The sequence below is a fragment of the Canis lupus genome, chromosome 30, assembly GCF_003254725.2.
Source record: "Canis lupus dingo isolate Sandy chromosome 30, ASM325472v2, whole genome shotgun sequence".
Lineage (NCBI taxonomy): Eukaryota > Metazoa > Chordata > Mammalia > Carnivora > Canidae > Canis > Canis lupus.
In genome coordinates this window covers 22980951-23000313 of record NC_064272.1, presented here as the reverse complement: position 1 = coordinate 23000313, position 19363 = coordinate 22980951, and the positions used below count along the sequence as shown (strand labels likewise).

At 43.8% G+C, this 19363-nt stretch overlaps 1 protein-coding gene across 3 annotated transcripts in view; it reads right to left on the bottom strand.

The window, feature by feature from the left end:
* The window catches only part of LOC112675864 (myocardial zonula adherens protein), an 88852-nt gene that overhangs the window by 56299 nt on the left and 13190 nt on the right, over nt 1–19363 (bottom strand). For all 3 annotated transcript variants that reach the window (XM_025472666.3, XM_025472667.3, XM_049104298.1), the window contains exons 3-5: nt 8400–8555; nt 5105–5197; nt 795–908 (exon numbers count right to left, since the gene is read on the bottom strand). In XM_025472666.3, the coding sequence (XP_025328451.1) occupies nt 795–908; nt 5105–5197; nt 8400–8555 (363 nt within the window). The remainder of the gene's footprint in view (nt 1–794; nt 909–5104; nt 5198–8399; nt 8556–19363) is intronic.

Below are 19363 nucleotides of genomic sequence, written 5' to 3'. Positions count from 1 at the left end.
TAGAGAAGAGGCAAGAAACTGTTGTGTGCCTATCTGGAAACCAAAGCCAAGGGAGAGTGTTTCTGGTGAATGTAATGCTGTTCTGAACCTTTTCAAGTTAATCTACATATTAGATGCAGGACTCAGTTGGAAGGGTAACAATGGGTAGCACTGGCGGGGTGAACTCCCAGCAAGGCAGTTCAATCACGGGAGCAATCCTGAAGTAGACCGAGGACGCACATTCAGAGCGTCCTGAATCCTTCTGCCTTCCCGCCTCGTACTAAAGACATTCTTTGGAATGCACAGGATTTCTTTTATTGCAAAATAATTTCTAAATTAGTAAAAAGTGCTTCACAGCCTTTGGGAGTTACTTGCCATGAATGAGTACAGATGGTCTGTGAGTAGGTCTGTCTTTTCCATGCTTGGGTGGAACTTCCCGTAACGCGAGAGCTAAAAGAACAGGGGCTGCTGTGCTGTTTTAAGTGCTAATACTTAAGACCACTTGGGTACCTACTGGAGAAAGTGACCCCTCTAATGGAGCTCAGGATCTAAACGCCCATTTTAACGAAGGCAAAAACAAATTCTACTCAAAGGTTTAGAGTCTTGGCTTGGAAGCACTTCCTCTCACCTCCTTCACTAGCTTCCTGGTATGGGCTTTACTGTGGCCATGCTTGAAGGATCCTAAATAATGATCTGAAGACATCCCGTGACTTACTTTACTACCGAGGCATGGACCCACACTTGGTTAGGCATGCCGGCCCCGTAACAGAGGGCACCCCAGAGGGCACCCAGGCTAACGGCGAGCACTGGAGTACCTGCAGGCCAATGGAGTCCGACGTTAAGGTTGAGTTCATGGCATTAAAACTGTCCAGGGCTGACGACTGTGTCTGGATGTGACTCTCAAGATACTCCTGCTGAGCCTGTGAAGCCTGAACAGATGACGAGATGGTTACACAAAACCATTTATACCTGCAACAAGCTTCAGTTAGGCTAGAACCTTCTCCTGATATTCCAAGTGCAGCTTAAAATTGCAAATTCAACATCTGCATGACCCAGAGAGGGGAAAGACAAGAAGGCTCTTCCTTTACATATTCACCCACAGGCCTCACCGGCTCCTCACAACAGGTGCAGCAGCAGACCATCCCCCTTCACATGGAAGAAACAGAATCAGAGAAGCTACGGGGTTTGCACACCAGCAACTGAGAAGCGGTACAGCTAGAACCACTGTATAAGGGTATAACTAAAACCCAGTTGGAATATCTTCTCATGACATCTTGCTCTTTCCACTCAGCACAGAAAGAGCACATCTGGGGTGCACACAGTTCTCCAGCATCATTCTGGGGCTGCCGCTGCTGCCGTGTCTTTGTTGGGTGTGTGTGTTTAACGTGTTGCAGACAGTCTCATCAGAGAGAGTTCTACAAGTTTAAGCCAAACCTTCAAGAAGGTCTGGGAGCAGGGAGGCAGGAGAATGAGGGGTAAGGATTCGGGCTAGGCTCAAGGGTGGATGCCGGTGGGGTCTGCTGGAGCCACAGAAAGCAGTCAGCAATGACAGAACCAGAGGGGCACCCTGCACATGGGAAGCAGAGTTGAAACAGCAGGGCAGGCCCAGGAACAGGGTGGGGGGCACGTTCTTGCTCAGGGGTGTGTTCACATTGCAAGAATTTAGCAATGGTAATGTGGCTGCAGAATGAGGGCTGGCCTAGGGGAGGAGACGGGGCAGAGACATAGTTTCTTGCATGGGAAAATGAGGGTGTGCAAGAGACGGTGATGGAAAGCCAGGGGCAGGGACCTGTCTGCGCATCTATTGCAACTCCAATCCTCCGGCTTTAATTATAGTTGTTAGCGCGTGTCAGTGGATGGCAGACTCAATTTCCACAAGTATGTGAGAATTTCACAAACCTCTTCCTACATGCCAGTTGAGAATGGGCTACGCCCCCACCCCTATAATCAAGGCAATGGGTCTTACTTAAGCAGATAATCTCGCGGCCAAGTCATGCGCTAACCTCTAACACGGCTGGCGTAGCTGTGCTTCCTTCCTGCAGAGATTCACCTTTACGGAAAGTAGGTTGTGTATACGTGGACTTTTTTTCTTTCAACATTATGAATCAAAAATACAAAAAATAATTTTTTCGCAGGCATTAGCTTGTTTAAATCAGAGGAATGTTATTTTCTTTTAAATTGGAAAGTAAGACATTCACATAGTTGAAACATTTACAAAATGTAAAAGGTACACACTAACATAAATCTGTCACTCCTGTCCCATCTGCTCAGGGACCACCTTGCCTACTCTGCCTCTCAATTAAGAATCAGTTAATTTGGGGATCCCTGGGTAGCTCAGTGGTTTAGCGCCTGCCTTTGGCCCAGGGCGCGATCCTGGAGTCCCGGGATCCAGTCCTGCGCCGGGCTCCCGGCATGGAGCCTGCTTCTCCCTCTGCCTGTGTCTCTGCCTCTCTCTCTCTCTGTCTATCATAAATAAATTTTTTTAAATCTTTTTTAAAAAAAAAGAATCCGTTAATTTGTTTCTTGATTATCCTTCTAGTAACTACTTTTGCACCCACAAAACTATCTAAACATACTTATTTTCCCCTCCTGTCTTATGTAAATGGTAGTTCATTGTACCTATTTTCTTGTATTTTGCTTTTTTTTATACCATATACTCTGTATCTTTGAAATCTTCCCATATCTCATTTTGAAGAGCTTACTTGCTCTTTTTATTCTTTCCTCCTCCCTCCCCTTCCCCTATGCTCCCCCCCTCCTTTTTAAGATTTATTTATTTATTTTGGGCACAGGGGCAGGGAGAGGAGCAAAGGGAGAGGGAGAGAGAGACACGAGCCTCAAGCAGACTCTCCACTGAGCAGGGAGCCTGCTGCAGGGCTAGATTCCACACCCCTGAGATCACGACCTGAGCCGAAATCAAGAGTTGGAGGCTCGACTATGCCACCCTATGCCAAAAGAAGGCGCCTTCTCCTTCTGTGTACCCTATTGTAGAGTCATAATTTATTTTACTTTTCTCTTCTTAATGGAAAGTTAGGTTTCCAACCTTGTTACTACAGCGAACAATGCTGTGATAACTAAGTTCATACCTATGTCAGTTCACGCGTGAGAGTTTAGGGAATATGCTCTCAGGAACAGAACTGCTAAGTCACAGGATGGAGGCCTTTGTAATTTTGGTAGCTACAGCCAAATCGCTCTCCCTCAGAGTAACACAAAATTCTATCCTATCCAGCAATCTGCCTCTTCCTCCACAGCACCCTAATATAGTATCTTGTCTGCCCCTATAGGTGTGCCAGTCTCACAGGTAAAAATTACACTTCAGGATAGTTTTATTATTTTTTTAAAGATTTCATTTATTTATCCATGAGAGACAGAGAGAGAGAGAGGCAGAAACATAGGCAGAGGGAGAAGCAGGCTCCATGCAGGAGCCCGATGTGGGACTTGATCCCAGGTCCCCAGGATCACGCCCTGGGCCGAAAGCAGGCGCCAAACTGCTAAGCCGCCCAGGGATCCCCAGTCAGGATGGTTTTAATCCAAGTTTTTCTTAATGAGAGGGAAGCAGAGCATCCTGCCAGACATTTAAGAGCTCTTCATCCTTCTTTTACTATAAGTACTCCATAACAAATATTTTGCCTATTTTTATGAGTTGTGGCCTTTTCTTCTTGATGCCTGAGAGCTCTTTAAATACTCAGAAAATCAGCCTATTACCTATGACATGAAGGGCAAATCATTTTGCCAGGTTTGTCATTAGACTTTGACTGGTGTCTCTGCCAGCACACGTCCTTCATTTCAGTGTAGTCAAAGTTACCAAACTTTTCTTTTGTAGTTTTAGAATTCCACATCAGAGTAACGAAAAGCCTTCTCCACCCCAAGAATATAAAAGAATTCACATGTTTTCTTCTGGTACTTTTAAGTTTCATCTTCAGCACTTAAGTCTTTGATGTCTTTGGAATTCACCAGAAGTCTGTCACAAAAGCATATAAATTGTCCCCACATGGGCCCCTGGGTAGCTGGGTGGTGGAGTTTCTGCCGTTGGCTCAGGGTGTGATCCCAGGGTTCTGGGATCAAATCCCGAGTCAGGCACCTCACAGGGAGCCTGCTTTTCCCTCTGCCTATGTCTCTGCCTATCTCTCTGGGTCTCTCATGAATAAATAAAATCTTAAAAAAAATATATTCCCCAAAGCATATCTTCACTGGTCCATTTTCCTCTCTTTATTTGAGATGCTACATTTATCATATATTGGAGTCCATTTCTTCACTTTTTTCATGGATGCTTACTTTTTTATGTGTTAATATGATTCTGTCCTAATCTCTGAGGCTCTCTCAGTTTCTTATAACATTAATAGAGCTAGTCTTCCTCATTGCATTTTTTTCCCCAGAATTTCCTCAATTCTTCCTATTTATTTTCTGTATACTCTGGAATCACCTAGTCCAGTTATAAGAATGACATAAAATAAAAATCTGTTGGTATTTTTATTGGGTTACATTACATTTGTGTATTACCCTGAGTAGTACGGACATCTTACAATGTTGGCAATTCCTATCTAAGTACATAGTATGTCTTTCCTCTTGGTATAGTTTACTCCTAGATATTTGGTAGTTCTCTTTGCTCTTGTTTCTTCTCACCAGTTGTGTTTTGTATACTGAAATCTATTTGTTTGTACCTATTAATTTTTTTACCCTGCTACCTTACAAAATTGTTTTTTACAGTAGTTTTTTTTTTTTCCATTGGCTCACTTGTGCTTTCTGGGTATATAATCATACAGTTTGTAAACAGTGACAGTTTTACATCTACCTGTCTGGTTTTTATACCTCTAAATTTGTTTCTCCTGTTTAATTCCATTGGCTAATCTCTCAGGTACAATATTAAATAGTAATGATGATAGCTGGCTTCCTTGTCTTGTCCCTCACTGTGGAGGGAATGCTTTGAATGTAAAGATTCTTCTTGCCACAAATGTCCCTTGAAATAATACACTTAATTCTGTGATAAAATTCCCTCAGTTCATTTAAAATATGATTCTATTCACAAAGAACATCATAAACTCAAATATGTTCAGGCACCAGCCACTCAGAGGGAGTCCTAAGCCCTACCATCCCTCCATATTTCCAAGTCACTGAGATATTCACTTACTGACAATTCCTGGGTAAGCTGTCGAATCTTCTGTCTCATTTCATCATAGTCTCCATACATTCGCTTCCTTACTTTTTCCAAAGTGGCTCTCACCTGCAGCCCACAAAGATGCTAGTTAGAGATCAAGTTACAAAATTTTGAGAGATTTTCTGAAACACTAATGACAGGAGGGTTCCACAAAAAAAAAAACAATTTTAAGAACACGACAGTTTGGGAGATTAAGAAAATCACTTCTAATATCTAGTTAGAAGCCAAGGGAATTATCCAAATAACAACAATAAATATGTATTATTATGTATGTTTGTAATTATTAATAAAGATTAATTATCCAAATAATAAGCCCTAAAGAAAAAATGGTTTGTTGAAATGCACCTATCACCTGTCAAAACACATTCAGCAAGATTCCTTTTCCTATCACACATTTTTATAAGTAGAAAATTAACAAGTTGACTCTATAAACAAGTGACTAAGAAGACAAAAAAAAAAAAAAAAGCAACCTCTAATTTTCCCTATCTCTGCTCTGACCACCAAAGAGCAATTAAACATCTGAAATATACGGCAGGGAAGTATGAGCATAGAGAGACCATAAATTTGAACATTTCTCATTTATCAATAATACACAGGCACAAAATATAACAAAAGTCAGGGTAATCCTCCAAACACCTGTTTACACAACCACTGTTGAAGTTCCTCTATAGTAGCACTTTTGGAGGAGTAACCAGGTCCTTACAATTTTTATTAAAAAAAAAAAAAAAAAAGGCCTTGACCCTGTCAAGGGTCAAAAAAAGCCCCTGCTCCTGCTCTGCTTAATGGAGAGCTCAGGGATCCTCAAATAGAAACGAGGTCTCAAGGGAGCCCTCTGCAGGTAGTTCCAGAACTTCCATGGCAGGAGGGACTCAAAGACAGTAGTAGGTAGGAATTAGGGGATAGCACGAGGGAGCACTTCACCTTGAAGCTGTATTTGCATAGCTAGCACAGGTTTTAAATCAGATTGCATGTTTGTTAGAGGTGAGTGCGTATTGGTGAAAATTTTGGCAGCAAGGTGTAAATCAAGATGCCAAGACTTTCCTAAATGAATTCTGATCAAGAGTCTACTTTCTTGCTGTTATCTACAAACATTTTGGGGAAATGAGGCCCAAAACACTCTGGCAGACAGAAAGGTTTTCACCATGGCCCTAATTGGCTCTCATGCTGCTCATCAGTGGGGAGTGGGTTGGCTCTCAAGCTGGATGGCAAGTGGTACAAGAAGCCAACTGGGCCAGAATCACTCATGGCAAGAGAGAACAATCCCATAAACATGCTTAGGGATGAGCAGGCCAGGATGGATTTGAAACCAGCTATAGAAGGTGGGACCTGGAAATTAATTTTATGTTACAGGTCACAATGGAGGCTAGTAATCCAGGTCAGAACCACCCCTGTGTCCCAGGCACATGTCATCCCTGGTTCACAACCTCCACCTGTTGTTTTTGTCTTGGGCAACTGGCGGCTCTTCAGCTCTGCTTGAAAGGTTTACCTGTGAAGCAGTGCCTTTTTATCCGAGGTATATGAGAAGGGACTAAGTATTTACATGAGAAAAATACTGGAGATGAGGAATGTTCAAGTTGCTTCTATAGAGGAAGTCAAGAATGAGATACTCTGAATGATTAAAAATTATATTTGGGGAGTAGAATGATTGGGGATTTGAGGGTGGTGGTTGTCATAGTTGTCCTGTACATTTGTGTATGTATGTAACTTTTTTGGCTTTTCTTCATTTTCTCTGTTAAGCATTTATTATTTTTAACTAAGACAAGATTTTTTTATTTCTTTTAATTATATAAGTACCTAAATCTTTCAAGACACGTGAAAGAAGGTGCCCAAAACAGTTATTTTTAATACTCAATGAGATGTTCTTTTAAAAAAACTGTACAAAAAAAATTAAATTAAATTAAAAAACTATACAAAAGCTGATAACATGACTTTGTATCTTCTCTGCAAACACACCATATAAAAAGCTAGAAGTTTTGACTTTAGGGGTCCCTTTCCACCCTCCACAATCTATATAGGAGAAAACTGAAGCCCACAGAAACAAAAGCTTGGCTGGGCCAAACACAGAGGTAGATGTTGAACCAAGGTCTAAGGGGTACCCCACTGCCCCACTCTGCTCTGCTTCCCATGAGCACTTTTTAGTCCACAGGTGGTGCTCTGAGCTCATCAGGGTCAGAGTAACTAATTTCCTCTCTATCTAATGATACTGATTTGGTCAACAGGGCACTGGGAGGCCAAAGAACCAAAAAGGAATGGAGATGGATGGATGGATGGATGGATGAAAACAAATAAAAAATGTAGAAGAAAATGCTCCTTAACAACAGCTCTGGAAAAAATTAAAAAAAAAAACAAAACAAAAAAACAGCTCTGGTTAAATGGTAGAATTATGGATGGTTTTGATTTCTTCTTGACACACTTTTGTATTTTCCAAATTTTCTTAAAAGAGTGTCCAATTAAGAAATATAAGAAATGTTATATTAAACACAAAGAAATGACATTGATTGGCCTGAGATGGACAGTGTCTACTGTGGTTGACTTCTCAGCATCTATTTTGACTAACTGATCTGAACCAGCTATAATCAATCCCATTCCCCTCACCAGGGGATCCATCCAGGGATGGATTTGGGAATGGGCCTGTGACCCAATCCTGGCCAATGAGATATAAGAAGCCTAACAGAAGGACTCTAAAAAAAGAAACCAGAGACAAGTAGCCTCTTCCTCCAGCCACCATCATATTTTTAGATGATGCCATAAGCCTGACACAAAGGAGGAAAGAACCAATGGAAACTCTGAGAAGGATTCAGAGGACTGGAGCTTGGATGTGCCCTGGCGAGAGCCCACCTACCCCAACACTTACCCCACCTGAGACAAATTTCCTCTTTGAGTTGGCTTTTCTGTTCCTTACAACCAAAAGCAATCAAATTTATATCATTTTTGAAACTCATGTATTAGTAGTGGAGTGTCCTACATAATAAGAAAAATCACTTAAAAGTCTCTATATCATACGTGGAAGAATGGAATCATTTGGTCTCCTGAGCATCCGTACTTAACAACCTCTAGCAGTTCACTCTATACTTCACTACAGAATTACGTATATGTACCTTTAACATTACGTGAAGATATGGAGAAACATTTCCATCGAAAACAGTAATGCTAGAAATTCTTCCAAAAGGCTTTATTACATTCATGTCAATGCTTCCAACTGCACCGTCTCACATGCTACAAAAGGAGTACAAACAAAACCAAAAACAGCAATCCTCAAATGACTCACATCTCTGATGTAGTTCATCTCTTCTTTCAGCTGGTTGGTGGACCACCCATATACCACCATTTCTTTCTGCTCGTTTGGATCTGATCTCCGCACCACGCCATAGACAACACCCTGAGGAAGTTTCCTGGTTGGTTCTCCATTGCTTAGTTCAGGGAGCTTCAAGAAGGTAGAAAAGAGAAAAGAATAATGACTGTTTAGGCCTGGTAGAAACAGTTGCGATAATGGGTACATTGTATGTGGCAGTTTGGGCTGTGCCGGCACTAAGGAGCCCAGCGGAAATCCAGCCCGGTCACTTTCCTCCTGCCTGCACCTGGAACGGGTCATGCCAGCCTCTACCCTGGAGGAAGGCCATCTTTCTCAAATTTCTATCAAAGCACTGTCCATCTACCTAAGAGTGCATCTGCAGGGCCCTACCAGCCCAGAGGAGCGCCTTTCATTCTCACGGAGGTGCCAGGTTGACCTTTGTTGCCCCTCACGACAAGAGCAAGAGTCGGCACTTTCACAGTCCAGGTGTCCTAATAATGCTGCTTCTCCCCTGAAAAGCAGTTCCTCTGTATGCCTTCAACCTCATCATTAAATACATCACTTGAAATGCATGAGGTTGAGATACTGGGGGAAGAATGTTGGCTGTCCACTGGCAGCCAAATTGTCCCCTGAGGTTAAGACCCACCCTGGAGCCAGCTCAGAGAAAAGGCCGGGGGGTGGGAGGGCCAGGGGTGGAGGAGTACACAACCTGTTATGACCATTCATGAAATATTTCTGAAAAGCCAGGCAGAGCCAGCAGGACTTCAGCCAAAAGAACTTTCTTGCACTTTAATCCCTTCACCCAGAGATTTAATACCCTTGGGAAAGGATAACATGTTCAAGTCCTAACACACTTTTCTAGAATGAAGGCTCAAGAAGCTAGAGAAAAGAAAATTAGGATTTGTTCAGCTTCTACTATAAGCCAGATAGGTTCCTTAGTACGTTTAATCTTTACAACCATTCTGTGACATAGCAATTGTCCTCTTCACTTAATAGCTGAGAAAACCAAAGTTCAGAGAGGTTAAATAACTTGCTTATAGCCACACATCTAGGTTCAAGGACAATTCTGTCCTTCCGACACTAAGTATACTTCCCCACACCATGGGCTTTGTTAGGTCCAGGATGACAGAGAAAGAGTCCCCATGACAGAGAAGGGCAAGACAAAATCAGGGACTGAGGCTTCACAGACAAACCAGCCTACACCAGTCTCCCCTGGGGCTAACCCTGACCATGACAATCACAGTACAGAAGCCTGAATTCCATATGGCAAGCCTGTTCTCCCACTATCTTTTAAGATTTTATATACTTACAGAGACAGAGAGAGACAAACAAACAAACAAACAAAAAAAAAAAAAAAAACAAGCAGGGGTAGGGACAGAAGGAGAGAGAGACTGTCAAGCAGATTCTGTGCTAAATGAGAATCCCAACTCAGGGCTCGACCCTAAGATCATGACCGGAGCCAAAATCAAGGGTGGGACACTTAACCAACTGAGCCACTCGGGTGTCCTACTCACTAATTTTTTACACCACCTTTGCATCAATTCCTTCCATGGACTCACAAAATATTTTTGACATATAAGACTGTAATTTACATTTTAAAATCATTCATTTGCTGCAGAATATAACTTTACGTTCCCATTCATTTAAAGTTGTCAAAGAAAAGTCTAGAAAGATACATGGTAAATTATTAATAGTAATGACCTCTAAGGAGGGGACAGCATGGTAGAGCTGGGGTACTGGGTATCAGGATGACTTTCAATTCTTTCTTTATACCTTTTTGTACTGTTTGCCTGTCAACGATGGGAAGCTTTAAAAAAAATTAGGAAACAAAACACTCATTGCTTCCCACCCTTCTGTACATATTTGGGAAGAGATGAACTATGGTATTTGCTTCCAGAAAATGATTCTGCTTGAGTCCTTTGTGCTTGGATCCCACTGGCACTAATCCAACTCTTGGAATTTGTACATAAATTTAGGTGAAGAGACTGTTCAGTTGCTCTTGGTGGAATGACAAGCTAGGATTCCAGACCCCTGGTTTCCCATACAAATAATTAGGAAAAGGAAAAGCTCTCATGAAACTCCCCAAATACCAGGCAACAAAAGCATGCTCTTTTAATCAGACTCCACCCAGTTCCTGAAAAACAAGCTGATGAGGATGGGAAGGCTTAGTGAAATGCATTTCTGCAAAGCAAAGGCTTTCCCAGACGGGACTGGTTTTCAGGAAAACGCTCAGGTGGCTGCACACAGACAACTCTGCCTCCCTGCCTGTGGATGGACAAAATGTCACAGACAATACGAGGTCTGTGAAGCACGGCTCCAGAGGTGGTAGATCTAATCATTACACACATGGAAAGAAAGATATCGAAGATCTGTTAAGAGAAAAACAGTAATTTCTATATTTTTGGTTTTGTTTTAAAAATGTTTATGTGCATAAAACATCTAGAAGGGTGGAATCCAAATTTTTAATGCCAGTGGCCTCAGGCAAAATAGGATTTCATTTTTTAATTTATGCTTCTTTTTGTCTGATTTTTTTAAGACTTTATTTATTCATGAGAGACACAGAGACACAGGCAGAGGGATAAGTGGGCTCCATATGCGGGCAGCCTGATGTGGGACTTGATCCCAGGACCCAAGGATCATGACCTGAGCCAAAGGCAAACGCTCACCCCTGAGCCACCCAGGCATCCCTACCTATGTCTGATTTTTAGCCAAAGAAAAGGGGTGGGGGTGCATTATTTTTGAATGAATAACATTCATTCAATTTTCAAAAAACAAAAAAGAAAAGATTATTACAAAGTCAGGAACTAAATAAAAGAGTCCAGACAAGGGCTGAGCACAGGACTCTGCTCAGGAGCAGGGCCACTCTCACTGGCCACTCCACACAGCGAGGGTTCCCGAGGCCGTGACCAGCTGCTGCACTGTGATAGGCAAACAGAAGGGAGGTTTATGAATAAAGCACAGGGAACAAATATTTGTTGTCTGTTTTATTACACAGTATTTTCTTTATCCTCACAATAACCCTGTCATATAAATATTATTAGTTCTTCCAAGGTGGCCACAGCATTCAAGTGCCTGAGTACATCTTCCCAAATCTAAGCTCTTGCCTTTGACCACAAAGCTTTCAAAACAGCTAAGAGTCGGGGTGAAATGGAATCTCACATCTCCATGTGGCAGCAGCCCAGACCTCAGCGGCAGGGAAGCCAAGAGCCTGGGCCCCTGGTCTGGTTGGGGCCACTGGGGAGAGGCAGGCTCAGCACAGGGAAGCCTCCTGGGCTCCGTCTCCCCCTCTGCCCCCACCCCGGCCTTTCTGCTCCTTTATCAGTCAACTCCCTCCTTGTCACAGGATGTGACACGGGCTATTCTCTCTGTGTCCAGTGCCCACTGCTGGGCTGAAATGTCTCTCCCTCAAGGACATCTTCACTGACCTTTCAGACTGGTTAGGTCTCTACACCTTCAGCACAACCACAACACGGTGACTATTAGTATCATCACATATGTAAGGGCTGCTCACCTAGCCACTGGGCCACGTTGATCTTCTTTACCATCATAAGCCCTGACATCTATCAGTGACTGAATCAGTCAATGAATTTCTCAATAAGTATTTGCTGAAGAGGGAGTTGGAAGAAATTCTGGGGAGTTTTCCAGATTATGTAAATATGGTCCAACTGAAGGGAACATCCTCTGTGGAAAGATGTTAGACCAAGGGACAGGGAGCTGATGTCTACCCCAGTCATAAACTCTCTATCCAGCAGAGTTGCAAAGGAACCCAAGAAGGCTATCACTCTGATAAAATGTATGTTTTTGATGAAAACCTAGAGAACTCAGGAAAAAAATGAAAAGAGCCAACATGTTTGGCACTGTGTCTGCGGCTGAATTTTTCTCCTCTCAGGTCCTTTAAGGTATCTCCCTATAAGATAAATATTAGTTTCTGAAGCATGATAACAGCATTGTGATTGTATGAGAGATAGTCTTTATCTTTCAGAGAAACATGCTTAAATATTTATGATATCTGGGATACCGGGGGGAGGAAGCGGATGGGAGTGCAGACAAGCAAGACTGAGCTTGGGTTGAGGGCTTTGGGGCTGGGTGAAGGGTCAGTAATTCATCACACCGTTCAGTCTCCTTTTGTGTATGTTTGAAATTCTCCGCAGTCAAAAGTTGTGGGGTTTGGTTTGTTTTTTTTTTTTTAAACTTCTTCATAATGCTGCTTGGTTGGTATTAAAATATCAAATTCTTTAAAACATACTAAGCCTATTAAAAAGCCTCCTGGGTATGAAATAATACTAGGCAAAACTGCCTGGAAAACCAAAGCCCTACCAAATGTAGGAAATGAAAAAAAAAGTCAGTGTCAAGGGAAAAAAGTAACAGCCAACTGAAATGCACCCCGTGAATTGCAATGTAATTAACAATAGACATAATCAGAGAAATATACAGAGAATCTTTCATTTAAACTGTTCCCTGGGATATACTCATGGCTGAAAATTTACTTACAGACTCATGCTCTGGCTGTTTTCCCCAAAGATGTATGTAGTGCAAATTGCCTTAGAAAGAAGGAGAAAGGGATCCCTGGGTGGCTTGGAGATATAGCGCCTGCCTTTGGCCCAGGGCGCCGTCCTGGGGTCCCGGAATCGAGTCCCGCGTCGGGCTCCGGCATGGAGCCTGCTTCTCCCTCTGCCTGTGTCTCTGCCTCTCTCTCTCTCTCTCTCTCTCTCTCTCTCTCTCTCTGTGTGTGTGTGAATAAATAAATAAATCTTTAAAAAAAAATAGAAGAGAAAGTACAGGAAAGTAACTCCACCTAAATTCCTGCCGCAAGGACTTTATGGCTGCTGGAGAGCTGGGGTCAGTGAGGCCAGTAATAGGTGATCATATTTCCCAAACCCTAAGAATATATGATCTTACATAAGATATGCTCCATAACGCAGGGGCTGGATCTGCTGTACTGTTTTAACCCTAACTCTCAGCACAAAGAGATGCACAATCAATATGTTTGGAAGGAAGGAAGGAAGGCAGGCAAGCAGAATATTTGGAATTGGGTCTATGCCAGAGATTTGGAGCATCTAATCATCCAAAACAGTGTTCTGTGCAAAAGAAGAAAATCCTTTGGTCAAGAAGAGTTCTCAGGGAGGGGGTGCCTGGGTGGCTCAGTTGGTTAGGCGTCTGCTCAGGTCATGATCTCAGGGTCTTGGGATCAAGCCCCAAACTGAGCTCCACGCTCAAAAGGGAGTCTGCTTCTTCCCTGCTCCTCCCCCTGCTCGTGATTGCTCTAGCACTCTCCCCAACCCCCTCAAATAAATAATAAAATCTTTTTTAAAAAATTAGAAGAGTTCTCAGGGAAGAAATAACAGCAGACACACGGTGATAGCCTACTACTGCCAGCCCCTGGCCCCAGAGGCCAGGACAGGCAGCCAGTCACATGTCCAGTCTGCTGATATGACTTAGATGGACCATTACCTGAACTAAATGACATGCAAACTAGAAACCAAGTTGTTTCCAAAACTTCTTGCTTTGAACCTCTTCTTCCAGCCAGAGGGCAGCAGCTGACACAGGGACAGCTGAGCGCTGAAACAAGGGCGTCTTACCCATCTTGCCCGCTGAGGACAGCACTTTCAGGAACGTGCTCTGACCCGTCTGCCCTGTGTGTCAATCCCAGCAAATTAGGAGTCCCCGGTCATGACTCACACCTGACATTGTTTTGTCTCCCTGTGACGAAAATGAATAATGAACCCTGCAGCCATCCTGAGCAGCCTTCCCACAGCCTGGGAGAGAAATAGGGAAGGGAGAGACAGACCAGTTTCCTCAAAGAAATGGATACCTTTGGCTCATTAAAGTATTTGTTATTTCTGAGGAGCTCACAGACTCAAGACACCATTTTATATAAAATAATAAACTCATGCTTGGACAAAGACCAATCATTTTTAATGCTTAAAGAGAAGGAAAAGAAAAACTTCTAGCCAAGTAGAAAGCCCAAAGAGAGAGTAGTTCTAATAACAGTATCCTGGTAGGAGGTAATTTCTTAAAGATATTACCTTCTAGATTCTAAGCTGACAACAGCTGGTTAGGCCCAACAACTCCAGAGGGAAAAAAAAAAGAAGAATATCTGGAAGGCAAAATCAGGAACTTCTTTGCTGGAACCCAGTCATACAGTACACACATTAGGTAACCTTGATTGATAAAATATAAATATCCTGACAGACCTTCCCAGATAAGAGAAAGTATGAGAGTTTACATTCCCATGGCAACATGGCCATGGCACAGACCCAAGTTGGAACTGCAAATCCATGGTGTACTAGCTGCGTGGCCCTGTGCCAGTTATTTACTGCACTCAGGTTCAAGGGTCCTGTCCTGATCAAGGACAAGGGGTATATTACCACCCACTGCAAAGGGTTGTTCTAGAAATACACAGAATAATATACATAAAACCCCGGGTACGCTGCTGGGCATTACTAGTAGATGTTGACAGATTCTATTATTATTAGCGGGATCTTTACATTTCTGAGTATCTGGGATCCTGCTAAAGTCTATGTTGTTTGTCTGAATGCTTCTGTCTGTCTACCTCTCTCTTCCTGGTGCTGTTTGCACCACAACCATCAAATGTGCCGTGACAGTGAGATATCCACCCTTCGACTGGCCTCTTCACAGGGCAACAATCATAATCCCAGGAGATCAGAAAAATGGAAAAGAGCTGGGTAGTCCAGTGGGTTTGTAAATGGTACCCCAGCACTCCTCAGTGTCTGACAAGGCTGAGGCTGGGGCAGGGGGTAGAGGGTATAGGATGGGTGGAACAGCCGGCACAGCCCTGGTCTTGCCTGAAACCACAGCTACTAGGCTTTCCCTCTTGTACCAATGGACTTCCATATATATATATATATATATATATATATATATATATATATATTCAGTTGAATAAGGAGTTCCATAGCTAAAGAAACTTGGAAAAACACTGGTTCCAGGCTAATATCTACAGTTGCTAGAAGAGAAAACTGAGGCCTAGAGATGACTTGCCTGGCCCAAACACCACAGTGGGCAGTAGGGAACCAGAACTAGGACACGGGCCTCTTCCCATCCTCCTGGGCCTGCTATCTCTGAGAGGCACATGGAGTCCTGCACACCATCAGGACAGCCCCAGCGCCGATGTGAATCCTGGCAGCACACTCCCTCACCTGGCAACAGCCCGGGCTGTTGTATAAACAGTCACCCCAAGGACGAGGACTCAGCACGCTTACTCATCTGGGGCTTTTAAGGGAAAGGGGACTGTAAAACTGAACGGCAAGACTTTTCTCCTTTGAAACATTATACTGGGCTATGAAAGCTCCCAATGTTTCATACATACACATATACCTGCTCTCCCTCACTAGAGTTCTTTAAAAACACAGGTCGCTAAAGGACACCTACAATGGTAGGATGTTACCAGCTACCGGAAATATCATCTGCTTCAAATTACTCTGTTGCTTTGCAAAAGACTTCACCATCCCGCAGACTCAGAATCAGCAGAGCTCAGGCTGTGCTCACTAAAACTCAAGTATGCAGTGAGACCTCGATTTAGCTGATAAATCCATAATAGCTGGTGTTGTCTCTTACTGCTATGTGCATGTATCTAAGAATACACCACATACAGATTTACATAGGAATATGGGTACATACATTCATGGCATTCTTTGAAAATGATGGGGGTTAATTTCAACATTATCTACACCAACTATCAATTCCTCAGTATGAAATGTGTATCCACAAACTAAGAGCATTTCTTCTCTCATATTCTTAATGGTTTTTAACACATAAATAAAGTCCAATGGCTAATTTATCTGAGTAGTTAATATAATTTAAGTTAACATTCTACCAAAAAAAAAATTGTTTGGGGCTGAACTGTGTCCTGCAAAAAAGAGAAATGTTGGAGTCCTAACCCCTAGTAGCTCCAAATTTGACCTTATTTGGAGAGAGGGCAAATTAAAATGAAGCCATTAGAGTGAGCCCTGATCCAGCACAATGGGCATCCTCATAAAAAGGAGAAAATTTGGATATACACACACACACACACACACACACACACACACATCAGGAGAATACCACGTGAAGACTTGGGTTAGGCAGCCATAGCCAGGGACTGCCATAGCCCCCAGCAGCTGAAAGAGGCAAGGGAAGATTCTTTTAGAGCCTGCAGAGAGGGTATGACCCTGCTGACTGGACCTTGACTCCAGACTTCTAATCTCCAAAACTGTAAGCCAATAAATTTGTTTGTTAAGCCATGCAGTTCATGGTACTTGCTATGGCAGCCCTAAGAAAATAAAAAACAAAACACATAAGGCATTCTTGAAGCACCTCCTATGTGCAAGGCAGGGACCTAAGCTCTGGGAGACAAAATAAAAAGACATCACCTCATTTCAAATGGCTCTGAGGGAAATACCTATGATGAACAAATGTAAGAAAACACTGGTCATCTTTCTCACTGTGAGATGCCTCAGGAGACTCAAACAGAGAGGGATGGCGTCAGAACACTTTCTAAATGTGAATACCTAGGTTCCATTCCAAACTGCAATTCAGCCTAGAACTTTCTGGGTATGTCTGTTCATAAATGATCCAGATTCATTCATATTTTTAAATACCAAAATAATGGTGATGTGCTGATTAGGTATCTATATTCTAAAAACACCCCATGTAGAGAACACTGAACACTGGCATGGCCACCAGTGGGACAGGGCTCAGGATCAGGAGGGCAGAGCTGTAGGTTAAGCGTCTCCCTGCAGAGGCTGGCTCCAAGCTGTGGAAGAACGAGTTCTCTGAGGTAAAGTCTGCAGAGAGAGGAAGCAGCAAGGCCTGAGGACATGGACAGGAGGATGCTCAGATTTACGGAGAAGGACACAAGGACACCAAACAAAGATGCGTGGGCACAGCCCAAGAGGAAAATGCAGGACAGGCAGTTTCAGGAAGGGGGAATAACTCCCAGAGGGTCTGAGGGAAAAAAGCAAAGAAGGGCCACTGTGCTTGGCACTCGAAGGATTGACATTGGCTCTGAGTCGCTGCCTCACTAAGCAACATGGTGAGCATATGCATATATTAGCTCACTTATTCTTTGCAATCAGGCATTACTGTGCTTCCTTTAAAATAAGGAAACTAAGCAGCAGAGAAAGGAAGTATTTGGGAGCTCATCTGTGGCCCACAAAAGCAGTCTTGGGGCAGTCGGGAGCTTCTAGAAGAGAAAGATTAAAGGCAGCAGGCAGGAACAGTCTGCCAGGATCACCTGCTTGAGCATCTGCCTTCAGCTCCAGGGGCCCGGGGATCCAGTCCCACATCGGGTTCCCCCCGAGAAGCCTGCTTCTCCCTCTGCCTATTTCTCTCATGAATAAATAAATTAAATATTTTTTTAAAAAAAGGAATGGTCTGCCATAAGGGCAGGAAGCCTCCCCACATACACCCCAGGAACGCAGGACTCCTGAAAAAGATGCCTCTGTTGTGACTGCCTCCAGAAGTCTCCAAACACACCATTATGAAGGTGGGCAAAATATACCATCCACCACACCCCTCCCCTTCTCCAAGGATTCGGGGAAGAGCACACAGAAGAACGGCCCAAGTGGCAGTGGCATCTGTGTGTGGCCAGCTGTCCTGTGGAATCCCAGGTGCTCAAAGTATGCTAAGCATAATCCATGATGGTGTCAAAGCCCCGGCTTGCCCTCAGTCACCTACAGCTCTAACGGGATCCTGGATTTTGTCCTCAAAGTTTACCTTCATCAGAAGCCACTGAGGCCTTTTACACCTTCCCACTTTGACTGATTGGAGTCAGCTCCAATCACCCCAGCCTTTGCACACCCCTGGCGCAAAGTCATCTCAATAGGGAGGGCCGTCCAGAGTTCTTGGCACCTTGCAGTGTTGTGGCCCACAATGTCCCAGGGAGGGACAGCGATGGTGGAGGCACATCCCATGGCACTTTCAGGACCTCCTTGCTCCTGCCTCACCACTGGCCCGTGACTCAAGCCCAGGCAGCTGGCCAAGACATGGTGGCAAAATCACTCAGAACAGCCTCATAGTAACCACCAGTACCTTCTAGTGCCACCACCACCCAAGGACTTCAGTCCTGGGGAAACAGCTGGCCCCACCTTCCTCCACTCTACCCCAATTCTTCTGCAGTGAGTCACCGACACATCACAGATGGGCACTTAGGCTGCACACCTGGTCCACCCAGCATATGAGGCTACTTGATGCATGCTCTGCCCTCATGGCTCTGCCCTGTGCTCCTCACAGCCCTGGGGTTCTCACGTACCCACAGGAGGTGGCCAGGGAAAACAGGGGGACCCTGGCCCCACACTAGCACCACTTCTACCTGATTTATATATGAGGGCTCATAGTAATATTCTGATTAAAAAAAAAAAAAGCAGATCCTATTGCTTTGAAAGTTTGAAAAGCACTATTTAGGACAAATGGGCAAATCAAAGCACATAACTTGGTTACCAACTCCTGCTTGATGTGGACCACATGCCTTCTTTCCTTGGGAATACTTGATATCTCTTAGCAGTGACATGCCCTCTGGTGCCTCACAGCACCAGAAACCCTTCATGAACATCCATCCAGGCCTGCAGCTTGGGTCTAACTCCAACAGCCCAATCCCCGCACCTCCTCTGCCATGCACACAGGGACAGCTGCCATGGCTCTGGTCTTGTCACTCCCTCCAGCTTGGGCCGCTTCCTCAAAGAGTACTCCTGATTCCTCGTGTGCTAAGCAGCCTGTGAGCCCCTGGAAAGCTCAGGTCCAGACAGGGCAGCAGACAGGCCAGGAGGGATACCCCCCAGGAGCGCAGTGGCCCACTCCATCTAGTCAACAACACGTGTCTAGGTGGTTCTGGTTATGAGCTTTTACCCTCAAACTCTTTCTTTAGAGAATGTTCAAAGCTATATGCAGGCTGAGAATACAGCTCAACTACATAACCAAAGTACCATTATCACAAGTAAGAA